This window comes from Bombus pascuorum, chromosome 7 (assembly GCF_905332965.1).
Source record: "Bombus pascuorum chromosome 7, iyBomPasc1.1, whole genome shotgun sequence".
Classification (NCBI taxonomy): domain Eukaryota; kingdom Metazoa; phylum Arthropoda; class Insecta; order Hymenoptera; family Apidae; genus Bombus; species Bombus pascuorum.
The window spans coordinates 15,036,845-15,055,534 of record NC_083494.1 but is presented as its reverse complement, the minus strand read 5'-3'; the positions used below and the strand labels follow the sequence as shown (position 1 = coordinate 15,055,534).

General features: G+C 37.5%; 1 protein-coding gene across 3 annotated transcripts in view; it reads right to left on the bottom strand.

Annotated features, from left to right (window-relative positions):
• Positions 1-18,690, bottom strand: part of LOC132909303 (GTP-binding protein RAD-like) — an 84,332-nt gene that overhangs the window by 58,578 nt on the left and 7,064 nt on the right. The window contains exons 2-4 of one of the 3 annotated variants that reach the window (XM_060964064.1): positions 4,729-4,941; positions 2,895-2,933; positions 1,419-1,665 (exon numbers count right to left, since the gene is read on the bottom strand). In XM_060964064.1, the coding sequence (XP_060820047.1) occupies positions 1,419-1,665; positions 2,895-2,933; positions 4,729-4,941 (499 nt within the window). The remainder of the gene's footprint in view (positions 1-1,418; positions 1,666-2,894; positions 2,934-4,728; positions 4,942-18,690) is intronic. The other 2 variants (XM_060964065.1, XM_060964066.1) reach the window with 2 other exon arrangements.

Sequence of the window (18,690 nt, the reverse complement as noted above, 5' to 3'; positions counted from 1 at the left end):
CGTGCTAATTAATTAGTGTGTAGAGTATAGCGGAGCCAAGTATAGCAGAGCCGCCTACTATTCGAATATTTTGTTAGCCGAACGTTCGACGTGTGCGTTGGAAAGAGCCGCTCTATCCGCGAAGCATCGTTTCGTGTATTAAACGCGTTGATCCTAACGTCATTGTGAAGTAACGCGCACCTATCCGCGAAACAGCGGCCACTCGCTTTCGTTGCTGCGCGTTTCCGTCACGAAAACTGACGTTAAAGCCGAATTTACGCTCTTTCACTTGGCAACAACACGGCGGGTGAACGCCGCTTTCATTCTTCTTTCATGCGCGGATGAAACGAGATGAAAGCAGCGTTCATCCGCTGTGTTCATGCAAAGCGAAACGCTGTAAACTCGGCTTGAAATTGTCAGTAGCGAGGCGAGTACGACGTCGTAGCTGTAAACGAATGCAGCGATGTAGGGTGGAAGCATCTTGCACGTCGCTCGACATTTTAGTAGCGAGGCAAAATCTCTTACCGATCGCTTCTTACACTTGTAGCGGCACATGAGCTAGAAGATTCAAATCATTTTGTTGCTTCCTCGGAGTATCAATATCTTTAGGAAACACGAAATGTAATAATAAATAAACCCCGGGGGAAACAATGTCGCCGCTACGTGCAACCCTCAAACATAGACGAATTTGAATTTTTGCGACTCTCCCCCGACCAGTATAAATAAAGGGGCGTGATCGTAAGGATTACAGTGTCTAGCAGCTATCGGCGATCTAATCAGCGAGTATATTAGCGAATCCGTTAGTACGAGCGTCTTAATGACATTATCCGTATTTATTTGTTAATTATTTTAAATACATTTGACGGCTTCAACAACGAGCAACCTCGTCTTATAAATCTCACGATCGATCATCCTCTACATAGTCCTCTGCAGACTGTACACTGGCGTGCACGTATCGTCGCGTCTAATGGACTACGCTTACGTTCTTGCGAAGCGACGCTTCTTTTCGACCAACGTTAGCACATGCATCGTCGTACGCGTTAGAGCATAAACGGCGAATGCTAAAGAGAACGTAATGGACCTTCTCGCGTCGACAATTTCTACAGTTTGGCGCGTCAGTAAGGTACGGAGCCCTCTGATGTTAAAGCAAATACACCATCTCTTTGATCTATGTTTGAACGAATGAAAGTTAATATCACGAAAGTGATTGTTCTAGTATTCGAAAGTTGTATCAAATAGCTTCCCTGTTAGTTGACATATCGGGGGCTCTATCAACTGTATATTAAGCTCCGTGTGGAGTCTGGCAATATCGTCACGTGAGTACAGACGTTTAATACCGTGATGATGAAATGCGTGAAATTTGATAAGAGAAAAAAAAAGAAAGAAGAAAAAAAGGATCGTTTCATTAGGAAATATGACGATTGTAAGTAACGACTTACTCTGTGTCGTGGAACCGCCGGCATACTGCTGGTCCTTCCGCGATATTGCTTTGGTCCTGGAGCTCGGGATCCTGACGCTGAACCAGCTGTGCCAGCTGGACTAGTTGGACTTGGTCCACCTGGGCTCGTGCCTGGACTCAAATGAGACGAAGAGGACGCTGTTCCAGGACTTATGGCCGGGGTTCTTGTGGGACTCCTCGGTGAGGGCGATAAATGACCCCAAGGGCCGGTTTCTGCTTGTAGAAACCTATTGTTGGGGCGAGGAGAATTTAATGAGAGATTTTAATCATAGGTTTCGATAGTAAGATAGGTGTAAGTTGTTGCATTTAGATGATAACGGGAAAGCGAAAGCGACAGAAAAATATCTTTACGCAGCATGATGACGGAAAATAAAAAAAGTTTCTACTCCGTTGATACCGAAAGAAATACGATAAATAAACAGAGAAGGAAGCAAGTTGTTGCTGCAATACGATTAACAATACAGAGAAATTTACTATCACTTTACTTTAAATACTGTTATTTTGCTTGATTGGCAACGCTTTCAATTATTCGAGCGCAAATTACTAACTCGCATATGTCTGCGACAACACCGTTTGCGATCGAATTCCAAAGAAGACTACTTTGCTCCATCAGCGATCACACGGAGCCATTTTTCCAGCAGTTTCAAACGCCTAGTGCTGTTGCAGAAAATCATAACCTACGGTAACGTGACAGGATATTTTCCCTTAAAGTCGCACTGTACGCAGAAGGCTGTGCGATTCGCTCGTCCTTCATTTTGTCTAAGGATTAAAGAGCTAAATTTAGCGAATTTCTAACTTCGTGTAGCGTATACCGCGCGTACTGTCGAAACCAGTGAAAATCTAACTCGAGTTTCTAACAAGTATAAAGTGACAGTATCGTACGTGCAAATATCTACTTCTTGTGGTCATTGTACGTATCTACGTGTATTTTTATCGTTGAGCATTTTTCACTGCTTAAACATGTTATATGCTAGTTTTAAACTACTTGTCGTGATATTAATTAATAAATGATATCTGCAATTTTTATTAGGATCGAATAGCCAAATTTGCATACAGTCTACGATAGAAAAATTTGATTCTAGGCTACATTATTATTGTACGCTAAATTGATACGTGTTCTATCATGTTAAAGTGGAAAGATTAATACGTAAAAAATTCGTTCGATTCGTGTTACGTATGAACTTTTCATACAGCCATTATTGTAGTGCTGTAAATTAATGTTTTGCAGAGAAAATCCAAATTCTTATTTCGGTTATTTTGTATAAACAGGTCAACGTATAATGATATAGAAAAAAGCTGCGAGTAGCTTTAAAGAGTTTCGGATAATTTGAAAGTTTTCAAAGCTGAAAGTAATTAAGAAAGTAATTACACGAGCGATTGCAAAGATGCAGCCGTATAAAAAGTTCGGATTAAAAACAGAACCGAACAGAAGAATATTTAGATGCAGAAACTTAACTGTATGATACTGTGGTGTAAAAAAGGGCCAACTAGTTTCCTCCAAAAAAGAAAAAAAAAAAAGGAAAAAAAGACAAAAAATGGAAAATAAATAGAAAAGATTATTTGAAACATTCTCTTAGACGTAAACGTAACATATTTTATTTTAAAAAATCGTCGATATCTACATCGTCTTATTGTTATTTCTCACGTAGAAACTACTCATTATTTAAAATTTTATACATAAAGGCAGTGAAATTAAATGATAAATATCAGTATCAATATTTATCAGATTTTATGTTTACTTCGATTATATATTAATGGACTTATTGATATTAATAATATTTTATTGGATGAGTTGATTACATTTAAATAATTGCTGAACAAATTATGCCAACGAATTATTTGTTAAATTATTAGGCGAAATAATTCATTGAACGATAATCTGAAAATAAATGTAATGCATAATTAATTTATTTATAACAATCATTGATTTGTAATTTTTGGACTGGAAAGAGAAAGGGTAAACGATTACGTATAATATCGTTTTCATAAACAAGATATCGTAAATGAATTGAACAAAACTGCAATTACAGCGAGTTGAATAAAATTCACTATTTCCGAAAGGTTTTATTACGTTCACAGTGACACCGTCAAAAGAGGCCATTACCAGTATGCAAAACCTGTCCATCTTCATTTTAGTCCATTTTTCAACAATGTTTGCTCGACTCCGATCCGGAATTCAAAGCCCTACGCGATAATAATTTTTAAACTGAAACTTATATTATAAACTTGGTAATTTATTTATGCTCTTTCTAGCAGAAAAGGTAGCACTTTTAATATACCGATGAACATTAGTATTAAGCCCACGGGCACCGAGGAAATTTGTCATGCGAATTTGAATATTTTTCACGAATGTTTTACCGATACATCACACGCACGAATAAATCAAAAGATTTAAAAAGGGCGATTTATTTAAAAACGTAAACCAGATTAATATTTTTCACGAATTTTCTCAAGTAGATGTAAACGTGATTTTTACATAGGGTAAAGAAACCGTCGAGAGCTATTCGTCGTAAATGAGAAATCAAATTTCACAAAAAGCGAACGAGAGAATATTTCCGTAACGAGGCATCGAGATATCGTCTTTAGAACAGGTCGTGCAATTAACACAACTCTCCTTTACAGATTCTGAGTAGGATTGCCAACTTGAACTCTCGGGTTTCAGCCGAACAATGCTAAAAAAATAGACAGGAGCACGGCAAACGTATCGAAATATATTTTTTGTAATTAAATTGCCAGAAGTTCGAAGTTGAAATTACATTCGTAAACTTTCTTTGTGGTTGAGTTGTCAAGCGTTTGTTCAGATAGGACAAAATCTTTGCGTCGCTTGTTCGAGAGTAGAAGTTCTGCCCTAATTCTTATAACAATATCGAGAAGTTTCAACTGCATTCCGTTTCTTGCTTCTGTTTTAACGAAGTATACGAGAGGAAAAAAAAACCCTCTCAGCTGTAGCATTGCTTACCGAGGCCATTAGACAAATAGCGAGGGCAAATGTAGCTAATATCTGCTAGGTCATTATCATTCATATTCATAGCAAAAAGAAATTAGCTTTGCAATTGTAACCAACGAAATTATCAAAGAAAGAAAAAGAAATGTTTCAAAGGATTGGAAAAAAGAGGCAAATAAAATTCCTCAGCGCCAGTCAAGTTGAAGAGAAGCCAGATTTCCGGAATTTGGGTGTAAAGAACGCCAAGTTGGTAATCCCGACCCCGAACTTTCTAACCAGGAAAGCTTTTCTGCCAACAAGTAACGTAGCCAAAGAAACAAATCGACTTATCCCTTCAGACGCTTACCTGTGCAAGTCAGGAGTCGGCCTGGCCACCGCTATGCTGGAGCTACGACGTCTGGATGGAGTCGGCGACTTTGGACCATCGACGCTCGAGTGTCCTTGGGATCCTGTGAAAGAGGTGCGATGCAGACGAACCTCCACCTCGCTGCTTCTTCTCTGGAACGCTCTTTTGCTCCATCGCCTGCTCTTCGAGTCGGAGTTCGAGGCCTCCTGTTTTCTGAAAGGACCACTTTCAGTTAGCGCGAAACGTAATTCAATTGGCCTGCTATTTTCGTAGCGCGCGCACCAAACTCGTTTCTACCAAGCCTGATCCAAGCGATCGTAGACGTCGTTTTTCACTTGTGCGAAATTGGGATAATGTTAGCGGTCAGATTCATCATCGAAATTCGAACATCGCGACGGAGACCGGGCAGAAACCTTCGGTGTTTCCCGATGCAACTTTAGACGGTGTTGCGTTCTGTTGTCAGCATTCAAAGTTAGGTGACACGATTAAAATTAGCGGTGAAGTTTGCCCGCTGTATTCCTAAAGTTCATGGTAACGTTGTTTCCTGGATAATATTATTTTCTTTGTTTGCGATTAATATTAAAGTTTGTTATTTATCGTTGTCAGAGTTTGACAGCGAGCAAGGATAAAGGAGCGTCGAGTCCTTGTTTCGTCGCTTCTAACGTCGCGCTAAATTGTCCAGGAATCTTGTAGTCAAATATTGGCAAAGTAATGTTTCTCTTGACGTAACTGCAACTTTTGTCATTCCTAGCACGCTCTGCACGATATATTCCCAATATGTATCTGTAGTTTGTGTTGTCAAATCGATTTCTCGAAAAACGCGCCTACGTGTACACACAAATATATATTTAAATGTATTGGATTTTTATTTAATACGAAAGAGCGAGTTATTCTCGCCAAACTGAGGATTGGACACAACCAAAAAAAAAAAAAAGAAAAAATAAAAAATAAAAAAAAATGAGCCAACTAACCACAAAAAAAAAGTAAATAGAAAAGGAGAAATGGTCTTGCTCATTTTCTCAAACGCATTAGTTTGTATCAGCGATTATGATATTGTAAGCTACCTTGTTAGCTCCAAGTACACTGTATGATATTAATGTAAGTTTAGGTTAATCGTACTGCATTGTACTGCATACGATATACGTTCAAGACGTATAAATACTATCATTTGAGATTGTAACCTGCCTTGTTGTATTTTACGTTTCGCTTTTTATACATTTTTGTCACGCATTTTGTTAATCACCGTTGCTAATGGCCGTACAAAATGATAGAACCTTAAATAAAACGAATGATAATAAAATTGGTGTTTTCGAATAGGATAATGTGATAATTAGAAGTAAATCACTGACTCGGACAGACTCCACACACAGTTTTTTTTTTTTTTTATTTAATTTTGGTTTTTACAATTTGTCCTTATGAACATTTGGTAAAGTGTTATATCTCATTGGTAAATAAAAAATAAAATAAAATAAAATAAATATAGCACGTGGGTGGCTACCCTTAGCGGGGTGCCAGCTTCGTGTTTTCTAAGTTATATCTTTTATGACCACACACAGTGGCGTACAAAAGTACTCGAACGCTTCTATTGGGTTGGCAACTAAGTGATTGCGGATTTTGTCATTAGGTGGTATGACAAAATCCGCAACCACTTAATTGCCAATCCAATAGAACTGGTTTTATTCCAAACTGTTTTCCATTCCACTGTAGGACCATAGAATGACGTTAGGCTCCGAAAATTTAGTTGGAAATATTAATTATCGCAAGCATTTATTTGCTTCTAAACTTCAAGAAAATTTTTGATACAGTTTATTAATTACGGTACTTGTTTTATGGCGATATTTATTTCAGAATAACCCGTAACCTTTGACAGTAGTTTATTAATTAATAAACTACGACATTTTTACACTGTAGGCGTAATGTTCAGTTGCTACCTATGCGTACTCATACATTTTGTAATTCCAGAATTCTTTTTATTTTACGTTTATCTTTACACGTTTATCTCCGTAACATAAATATGTCAAATGTAAATAAAATATAGTTTCAAAGGAATACTTTAAATACTCGAGCGAATAAAAACATTTCGATAGAAATTACCTATTTGACATCGTTTATTCGGATACTGTAGCGTGTTACTCGTAAATTTGTCGTTTCATTCGGGACTACATTTTCAGATTATGAGGCACATGCGACGCGAATATTTAATCGTTAAACGTGGATAAAATTTCCACGTCTAAAAATCGAACCTCGATTCAGAAGAGAAGAAGACTATTGAAATATTTAATTAATAATCTAAGTTTTAAATTGTCTCCTTTCTCAACTTTCTAAATAAATTTGTTCCTTTCATCTTACATGTTTATTAATAAGAAAATACGATTTCTAAATATATTTCTAGGAAAGTATCAGGCGTTAAAATTTCTCACCGAATTTTACGAAAATAGGCGTATTTATTGCGCGTTTTCGTTTGAAAATTTCACGTTCGATGTCGAAAAGAGATGAAACAGAGATGAAACAAAGAAGAGATGAAAAACGTGGAGCGTATTTCCATCTGGAAATCGCGATACTTTCCTTTCGAATATCTTCTTCCTAGAACGCGTACTTTTCCTGAAAATTCATCGAAATAAGCCTAACTTGAGTGGAGTCTGCGACTGGTTAAGTCCGGTTTACTCCTCCGGAATGTCGATAATGACTCCTGACCGAGTTAGCCAATTAAATTAGCGGTTGACGGTGTCAGGCACGATAACTTCATTCTATTTCGCTCGTATCTTGAAGATTTATCGGCCGCGTATCAGCTATAAAATCGCTTTACATGGCAAACCCGAATCTGAGAGTCTTCCGCTGAAAATGGCTTCCATTCCGCGTGAATGGTCGATTTGCGCCCGTACTTACTATACTAAGTGTCCGCACACTTATATGAATTCCAAGATAGAAGATATATCTATATACAGGGTGTTCGTTTGAAAATTTCACGTTCGATGTCGAAAAGAGATGAAACAAAGAAGAGATGAAAAACGCGGAGCGTATTTCCATCTGGAAATCGCGATACTTTCCTTTCGAATATCTTCTTCCTAGAACGTGTACTTTTCCTGAAAATTCATCGTGAAATTTTCCAACGAACACCCTGTACGTATAGGTGGGACATAGGGAAATGTGATTTTACGATAAAGTCGTAATGTTCGATACGGGATCCATTTCTGAACCACTGCAACTACCTCATTTACCATTCGCAATTTCGCGCCAAACGATCCTGCGGACGCAAAATGTTCGCAATAACGTTCGCAGGTATTTCGGACTCGGCACCGTCTACTCTATGAATGTTTTATTCGAATCAAACAGCGTTTATGAAGGAATTCGAAGCAACTTCATTTTTGCAAGCATATATCGAAGCGACGAGATTTACCATCGTATCAAGTATTATACGCAATGCAAATGTGTTAACGAGGATGACGTAGGAAAGGGAAAATTACACTTTGTGCGTTATGGGGTATATGCAATCCTTTGAATAAAAAATGCTTCCTTAATTTGATGTTTCGTGGCTGACTCAACGACATACCCTACACTGAACATTGATACAAATTTGTAACCGACCAAACGACGAATATTATCGGTAAAAGTGGTCTTAAAGTTGAGTACATTTTGTAGCGGAACATTCGACGAAATTAATTTCTTCATTCCCCGTAATAAATGATAAAAATAACGAGTAACAAAAATTGTCGCCTTTGACGATGAAACTTCACAAGTGACGTTACGGTACGTCCAATATCCATCGATATTTTTCTGTAACACTGCAAGTACGTAATATCAAAGTCGCATAGAGCGAAGATCACACTTTCAGCCAGATCCAGGATAACGCGATAATACGTTTAACATCAATCATCATTATCTTACTTATACGCGAGGCAGCGTGATTACGTTCAAATTATATCGTATACATATATTCAATGGGATTATATCGCGCGACACAATTTTCATCCGAGTAAATACAAAATGAAATTACTGTCGAAGCAGAAAGAAAGAGGAAAACAATTCGAACGAGCAACGATGGTATTCGGCTGTTTTTAAAAGACGCTTAATGCGAAGCATCCTGTAATCCCGTGAATTTCTGTTCTAATTAAATCAGCATTTCCAGCGGCCGATTCACTGTTCCAAGAGTGATGGGAACGGCTGACGAGTAATCAACCTGTAACTTGAAATTTCACGGTAGAGCGCGATCCAAAGTCTGACAAAACGACGCAGATTTGCGGGATCAGACCTTTGATTTCCGCTTCGCTCTACGAAATATGCACATCGAACGGAAAAACGATGCGTGTGTCACGTAATTTTTTAAGTAATTACGCAACTGTTGATTTTTTTAGTATAGTCTTTATTCTTTAGACTCAGAGTTTTATTACAAAGGTCAATATTGTGACTGAATTGGAATTAGAAATAGAACCGGATTGAAATTAGAAATAGAACTGTTTGAACGGTCTCGTACCATCAAAGAAGAAAGCTCGGTGTGGGTGTTCCCTTTGGAACTCAGAACGCGGATCCGTTGTCCACACTTTTTGGTGGAAAAGTGAGGGTAACGATCCGCGATGCCCACTGGTAAAATGAATTAGGTAGTAAAGACAAGGAGAGCTAGATATGGCTCGTGGGCATCTTTGTTCGTGGAAAAACTCTTATCTTGCCAGACACCCGCTTTCTCCGTATTAGGTAAGAGCGTGCAACAAACATAAACCGAAAATATTTACGTGAAGGAAACTGAAACTGAACAGATTCGGTTTATGTTTGTCTTCCTAGGCCTGTTGCGAGTTAATAGAACAATAGATAGGTCTTGGCGTCCGGACTACGTGGAATTTTACAAGGACCGTCACATCTGGCGTACCACATGGCAAAAAGGAAAGTTGGTCCGTGACACGTGATACCCCCGTGATTCGCGTACGTAGCAGCGGAGACGATTATCTGAATTCGAGAGGAAAAGAAATTTTTTATAACAATTGTTTGCCAGCGTGTGATACGCCGAACGCTAATGGTAATTCGCACGACCTACATTTTACGTTCCACGATCTTCGAATAACGCTCGTTAAAATTGATAAAACTTAAACTCTCGTCGGATCGGGTCACGTTCGTCAAATTATTCCTGGCGATAAGTGATCAACTGTGATTTTGAATTTGTACGAGTGGAAGGAAGAACGACAATTTTGGCTACTAAAATTACGTTGCTCGTAATCCAGCGCACCAGCTGCGCACGATCTCTGGCCGAAGGGAAACCGGGTCGAGGAGCTCGATAAATAAAGGTACCTACACCTTGGTGAGTTCTGCGACTTTAATTCCACTTAATTATTCACGCGTATCTGCGAAGAAGGAAGGATTTACAATTCGCTGTGAATTAAGAGCGAGCACACAGAGAGACAATTTTGTCGAAGACGATTTAAAACGGTTCTATTTGCAGGTGAGACTGCGTGGACTCGCTATCGGCGACCTAATCGACTGTTTCGCAAATTATAGCGGGTCGTTAACGAACTGAAACTGTTTGAAACTAGTGGTAGAATTATTGTTTCCTGCGTGAAAGTAATAACAGTGATGGTTATCGTTGATTGCTCTTCGATATCGACAATTTTATTGTAATATTTAAAACGTAGCGAATTATTGGTCTTTTTGCTACCTGTAACGTATTACCGAATTTTAATTAAAACCGGACAATCAGAGAATCGATTTTCGCTTGGTAATAATTTCATATAATTGCATGCGTGCCAACGATTATGTAATTATTGCCGCGATATCGAAAGCAATTTCCTCCAAGTTATTTATATGATCGTCGATTAACTGTAAGATCAAATCTACGTTTTAACATTTCGCTTATATCGTTATCACGTTGTAACGTCGTTGTAAATCTCTTAATGAAATTTATATATCTCTAATGAAAAGAAACGTCTTGCCTTCTTGACTGCTTTTCCGATTTAAAATAAAAAAGAAAAAAGAGAAAAAGAAGCAATATCTACGAGAATAATAATTATATAGTACTGCAACGATAATTGCAGCGTTTTTATCGTTAAGAATTCCATCGGAAGTCCATCGTCGTTTGATTCGTTCGAACGAGCAGGAATAAAATGTAGGTAATAGGTCATCGTTATTGGTTACCCTTTTGATAGACGAGACTTATTAAAACTTCGATGAGATTGGTTTCTTTCGAGACTCGAGGAGACGGCGTAATCAGTGCGTGTAACCGTGCCACGGAACAAAATTAAACTTTTTCTCTGTTAGTCACGTTGCGATCGCTCCTTTTCCGTTCCAACGAACTGTTGATACCTTTTCTCTTTTCACGGAAGCTATTGCGAGGGCAAAAAGCAATAAAATACGTATAATAACAGAATCGTTCGCGATCAACAACAGTATTTCTCTTGGCTGTAGCTCGATCACGATAATACGATCAGCAGTGCTATGTTACTCGCGAATGACGCAACAATATTCCACGAACGTACACGTAAATGGTAATGTCGTTCTCTAATTATGTCAAACGATGTGATATCTGTCGCTTATCAATAGAAATGCTATTTATATGAATTACGAATTATCTTCCTCGCACAGTCTGCTATAGCGTGAGAAAATATTTCGTGTCGTAAACTACAGAGAATGCTTCTGAATTTGTTACAATTATTTTAGTGACGTTTCTTCGTCAACGTCAAATGAATATGACGTGCTAGTAATGCAATAGCGCACAAGCCTATAATGCGTGAATAATAGAGTATTCCAGGTATATTATAGTACAGTGAATAGCGGTTTGCCGTGCATAGTATACTGGTATCTCGAACGTTACACCGAGCTGCATTAATTCCTTTCAACCCTCAATTTCATACGATGGGATTGGATATGAGATAAAACGTACTCACAGTCATTTAGTTTGATAAATGATCCGAGAGAAGAGCGTGCATTAGGTAGCTTCCGCGAATCTTTTTCTTTTATATACGTTCTTTGCTTTCTCTAACAATATGTAACAACAATGAGAACAATTGGTCGAGCCACGAGAAGGAAGATACTTAAATATCTCGTTTATTTTTCACCATTAGACGTACATACAGAATAAGTTGTTCGTCATGTTCATAAAAATGTGAATTTGCAAAAACAGGTTTCAGAGTATCCCGTTTAAACTTTGTGCGAATCACAATTGCGTACAAAGTTTTATTCGTATCTATTTTTATCTCCCCGTGTACGCAAATCTATTGAAATAAAAGGTAGAAAAATGGAAGCAGCGTTGGAGGAATTATAAAACGGATAGAAAAATTCTACTCGATTCGATTCTGTGATAGAGCTTTTATCGTTTCTATCGTTGTGTGACAGAATATAACGCGATCGATATACTAATTATACTTTTCTATGTTTCTAAAAACTGTTGCAACTATTGAGAAAGTAAAAAATAGTTTTTGCACCTACGCACGTGTCGTATGAATCTCCATTAAAAAGTTATGAAATATCGATTAGACGTCTGTACAGTGTTTCTGGTAGGTTCTATGGCGATTCTTGCCAGCTGATTCTATTTGTATTTCGAACTTATTATCATACAACGCAAAGAACTACGATTAAGTATCTTTAGGAATAACATGATCCTAATTACGAGGCTAATTTTCCAATTAAATTTTTTCCCCCATGTTTAAAGTATTTGAAACGTTAGAGTTAATTATTAGCTCCACCGTCGATCTCGCTTCTTCTTCGCTTCGTATCTCCTCAGATGTCTCCTTCTTTTTCAACTATTCGTTCATAAAGATCGTGTAATGCACAAAAGGTGCAAAAATTACATCGCCTGGTAGAACGAAATATTCCATAATTATGTATATTCTAATAATACCTATTGAAATGTAACGCTCATCTGGGGCTGTACAGACTCGAGGAAGATAGCAGTGTAAAATACGATAACAGTGAATTTCAAGAGCCAACTAATAAAGCTTGGAAACTTGAAGGCGAAATGATGCACGGGCTGCTGCCCACACTATGCAAAAGTGTATGAAATATCCAAAATGGAGCAACTGTTACGATATTTAATGAAAGCTAATGTGACTCTTATGTCATACAATTCTATGAGACTCACTCGGAGTTAAGAAAAAAAAAAAAAAAAAAAAAAAAAAAAAAAAAAAAATAAGAAAGGAAAGGACGAAATAGATCTCAATTTCATCTTTGTATTTACATTTATAGAAATATGTAATTGCATAAAAATCGATATAGAATATATTTGAAATGAATTGACAGTTAAATAAGAGCGAAATAAATAAAACAGCAGAATATTGCAAATGAAAAAAAGAAATTTTTTTAAAAGAAAATTCTATAGGATAAACTAAACAAAAATAAAAAAATTTTTTTTTTTTTTTTACGTGGAGGAAATCTTCATAGACACCCCCGTTTGCTTGGTTCCGTTTTTGAAACAGAAGACAAGAAACACAAGGGTAGTGCCGGATTTTTACCGGCTAAAACCTCCACGGATGGGACAGGAAATAACAGCATGGAGGTTCGTCCATCACCTGGATTCGTTTACATAAGGTAGAGAGGTGCTTCACACAAACTATCAAACAAACTTTGGAAAGGTTTCGAAACAGGGCACCCCCCCCCCCGTCCTTTACTTGCGCCTTTCCTCAGCTGTTTGGTACTTTCGGAAGAAATTTCGTGACATTGCAACAACAATCCAGGGACGGTAGGGTTCGAACCTGACCTGTGTCTCACTGCCTTGGCAGTCGGAGCTTAACGCACGTAGCTGCCTGTCCCATCGAAGTCTTCAACGTTGGCTGTCGCATATAACTACAGATATAATGTATACAACATGGGGTAGTTCAACTTGTAAAACTGAAATACCTCGAGGGGTATGAACGATAGGAAAAACGAACAAAGCTTGGAAACTTGATGGCGAAAAGATGCACGGGCTGCTGCTCACACTATGCAAAAGTGTATGAAATATCCAAAATGGAGCAACTGTTACGATATTTAATGAAAGCTAATGTGACTCTTATGTCATACAACTCTATGAGACTCACTCGGAGTTAAGAGAGAAAAAAAAAAAAAGAAAAAAAAAAGAAGAAAGGAAAGGACGAAATAGATCTCAATTTCATCTTTGTATTTACATTTATAGAAATATGAAATTGCATAAAAATCGATATAGAATATATTTGAAGTGAATTGACAGTTAAATAAGAGCGAAATAAATAAAACAGCAGAATATTACAAATGAAAAAAAGAAATTTTTTTAAAAGAAAATTCTATAGGATAAACTAAACAAAAATAAAAAAATTTTTTTTTTTTTTTTTACGTGGAGGAAATCTTCATAGACACCCGTTTGCTTGGTTCCGTTTTTGAAACAGAAGACAAGAAACACAAGGGTAGTGCCGGATTTTTACCGGCTAAAACCTCCACGGATGGGACAGGAAATAACAGCATGGAGGTTCGTCCATCACCTGGATTCGTTTACATAAGGTAGAGAGCTCCACACAAACTATCAAACAAACTTTGGAAAGGTTTCGAACAGGGGGCGTTCCTTTACTTGCGGCGCCTTTCCTCAGCTGTTTGATACTTTCGGAAGAAATTTCGTGACATTGCAACAATCCAGGGACGGTAGGGTTCGAACCTGACCTGTGTACGTCCCACTGCCTTCCAAAATCGGAGCTTAACGCTCGTAGCTGCCTGTCCCATCGACGTCTTCAACGTTAGATGCCGCATATAACGACAGATACAACGTATACAACATTGGGCAGTTCAACTTGAAAAATTGAAAAATGATAATCGAGGGATATGAACGATAGGAAAAGCGTTTCGGAGAAAAATTGTACGATATCGAGGGCGACACTGTATGATCTTGTCTATTTGAGCTTCTGATAACATTGAAATACAGTGCAAAGATCTTATGAAAATTTATCAACGCGAATCTCCGTACTTTTTGTCAGGTATTCGATCTACGTGTTTTAATATTTTTCATTATAGAGAGCAGAAAAATGCATCGATCGGCGAGTAAGAGAATATATAGTTCTATTTGAAAAAATGGGGATGATTTTAACACTTAGCCAACCGAATAGGGACCGAACGAGATCTTCGTTTTCGATTTTAGCAACGCGTTTTCCTTTCTTTTGTTGTTGTTATCAGTTATTGTTTATCTGGAATTGTCGCCAATTAATTGCGCCACTTTTTTCCTTTTATAAATTACATTATATGATAAAATACAGCTTTAGTGGTGTTAAAATTAATTAAAAGGTTGCACTACCAGTTATGAATAAATAAAGTTATAATCGAACGATACTACACTGTAAAAAGATATTAAAATGTATTATGAATTTTTAATTTCACCTTCAAGTTGTCTTATTTATCTTTAGTTATCTTTAATGTTTTTAATTTTACCTATATTTTTGTATACTTTAATATACACTTTTAATTTGATGTTTTGTATAAACAATATGTGAAATCGTTAAATAAAATCATTACCGAAAATATAATTAACCATTTAAATCATTTGTAGATTTCTTTGTTTTTTAAGTAGTGTATATTAATCCTCCATGGACAACGTATATGTTAGCTTATTCGAACGCGGTGAAAACGTATAGCTCGCCGTGGCGCACGCGGTTGGCTAAGTGTTAAGATACTCGAAACATCGGTACTTTCGAAATGGCCACATATAGCGAAACGAAATTATTTTCTATCTCGTACCGTTTCGAAGCTGTAGCTTGTTTCAATTGCACGGGACAATCTGTACATTAGATGTACCATAAATTATGTTCATCTTTCAAGTAAAGAAAACTAATAATTTTAATGAATAATTCTAACACGTAATTCCTGCGTAGTAAATCGCTGCAAATATGACGTTTTCATTAATTACGGAAAACATTAATTACCGTTCTTACAAAATTGTTAAAAAAACCTAACGCATTGCGTAAAATGACTAGAAGAATTCTTTAAAAAAAAAATCAGCTCCGACCTCGCCGTTTTCGAATAAAAATAGCGTGAAATATATAATATCGGTAATTTCGCTATCGAAAATGCCATTTATCGCAGTGACAAGTCACCGTTCTGTTCATTTCTGAATAGTTTGTTAGTGCGCGCGCGCAGGAAGTACAGACATCCAAGAAATTTCTTCCTCCAGGAAGAATCTAGTGTTTTGCTTTTCAGGCGTATCGTCGTTATTGTCGCGCTATGAATACCTTAAGAACGTAACGCGTGATCAACGAAATATTTACACGTAACGATCGTTATACGTAAATAAATATAAAAGTAAAAAAAAAAAAAAAAAAGAGGGAAAACGATGGAAGGAAAGAATTCTTGTGGTATCAACGAACCCTTCGAGCCGCTTGAACGATAATTATCAAAGTTCCTCCGTACGACGTCTCGACACGCGCAGACTCGAACGGGCAAATTCGATGTAATCGTCATCCATTCATGTACCTATGTGCACGTTGACATGCGATAGGTGTAAATGATTTACAGGAATAGCTTCGGACAGAACACTCCGTAATCAGATCAATCTAATCGGATCAGTCGTCCTACGTGTTCGTAGTTATCTTATCGTACAACAATCCCGATTTGGTCGCGTGCAAGGCGAATCGTCCTCTTTGAACTCCGTTCCCGGATAATTGCTCGCTAAACCCTGGCTGCTCGTTGACACTTTTAACTTCAACCTTTCGCGATGTATTAATAACGGGCAATTTGCGCGGCCACGTTTAATATTGTCTTTTTACACATCCATTACTAAGCTCTCTCTCCTTTTTTTTTTTTTTTTTTTTTTTTTAAGTACGTTTCAACGTAACATTCATTGCACACGCAATTATTCATGTTGACATATTCGGACACCCACATTGTGTTCAGGTTTGTTGATTCGTATGAGATTTCCTGGATATTTAAATATCGCGTTGATAGTTCTACGTCTATCGCTGCTTGAACATACGAAAACAATTTCTACGTAGACGTTTGATCTTTCGAATTCGGGGAATTTCGGTAAAAGCAAGATTTTTCGAAAACAATTTATTCGTATCGATATTCGTTAATTTGATACGTAGCGGCACTCGCCAACAACGTATATCGCCGAAGCGAAGTGCCTAATGAGTCCCAACGGTCCTTCCACCGAATGTTCGAGAAGAAGGCGCCAAACAAACGCGTGGATAGTGGGGATACCGAGGGGCGACAAAAAGAAAAGAATTGAATGCGATCGAAAGTCGAGTTTGAACCAGACAGTGATAAAGTCGAGTTGTAACCGGGCAGCGAGATCAACTAGCGAAACCGAGAGCGATACGCGACGCGATCGAAAGAAGGCACTTGTTAATAAATATATCGTTGATCTAAACATCCAATGATTATTTAACGCACTACATTCAATATCACCTCGGATATAATTTCGAAGCCGTCGATCAGCGTGCAGCTCTAGTACAGAGAGCATGGCCGAGTTGATAGATAAATAACTAAAATAAATACATAATTGCACAACGAAATCGCGAATAAACTTTTCTCGAATTCAAAGGTTTGATTGTACGGTAAATCTTTAAACAGTCAGCTTTTCGACGGGAATACTCGTCATGCGTGACAAGTAGTTAGAATTTCCTGACTAAATTGCAATTTAGTGATCGCGATAAGTTGCAACAATGAAATTAAAACATAGGACAGTCATTTCGTTACAAAGTATACTCGTCAACGCATAAACCAACACAAGAACGAAAACACAAAAATTGTAAAAACCACGACACTCGATACAGTATGGCTACGTCGTACCGCATCGGTACCTTTGCCTAACATACCTTATTCTAATTCATAGTTTAAGTGAATTACTTCAATGTATTAAAAAAAAAAAACAAATCTTGGCATAAATAAACACTTAAAAAAAGAAAAAAATATACTCGTCAACGCTTACTCTTACGACACATTTTAGGTACACGCTTTTCAAAGAGATCGCATCAGCTAACTGGTTAACAGAACATCGTCTTATTTTCACGTCACAGTAATATTCAGCTTCTATTTTACGTTCTGCTATCTAGCAATTGCTAGATACAGCTCCAACTGCGAAATAGATTTATCTTGTACAATTGTCTTGCCCAGTACACGCTAATATTTTTGTAGCGGCATATGCGTCTGAGGACGTTCCGATTCGAAGATACCTCACGTAGTTGTTTTGCCACGGAGAATTAACACTGTACGACGCACATAATGTAATAAAGAAACTCTGGACAAAGCAATTTCGCTGCTACGTGCAACCGACAACCAGCGACAAGTCCAAACCTTCCAGTAACCCCTTCCCCAAACAGTGTAAATAGAAGACCATGTTCTGCAGACATAGTCGGTCAGTCGCGTGAATCAATATCAGCATCGGGTCATCGAGATCATCAGTCGAGCGAATAAGTATAACTCGAGCGAATAACGAATCAGTCTAACAAATCAGCATAACAATTAGTATCAGTAGCATCGCGCAATCTTATAACGAATATCATCGAACGAGCAACGCTTGCGATTAACTTTGTATTTTACAGTTTAAAATATCTGTAAATATAGTTAACGAAATCAACTCGTCTCGTTATTAATTTAACCAGCAACACGTCTCACCGTCCACCACACTTTTACGATACACTAAGAGATTTTGACATTTGACACTGTTAAATGTTATGTTAGATTTAACGTTATAAAATAGTTTCCATGGAAGACAGCTTGTAATTTATCACGGAGAATAGGATAGAAGTTATTCGCGAAATTGCACAATTTTTTTTTTTTTTTTTAAATAGTTTATTTAGCCAATATTTGATTTTTTGTACATTTTTGAGATTCACAATAAACAATGAATTGAGTATAGTGTGTTTAGGCAAAAGTACCGATACGCGTCGGTACGACGTAGCCATGGTCTAATATGTGTCGTGGATTTTCGGTTTTTGCGTTTATTTTTTTGTTTTTTGGGTTTAAGTCGCATTGGTGCGTGATTTTTGTGTATTCTTGTGTGTGTTGTATTTTGTCCTGAAACTTGGCCGCAAAACAGGACTCCTCGGTGTA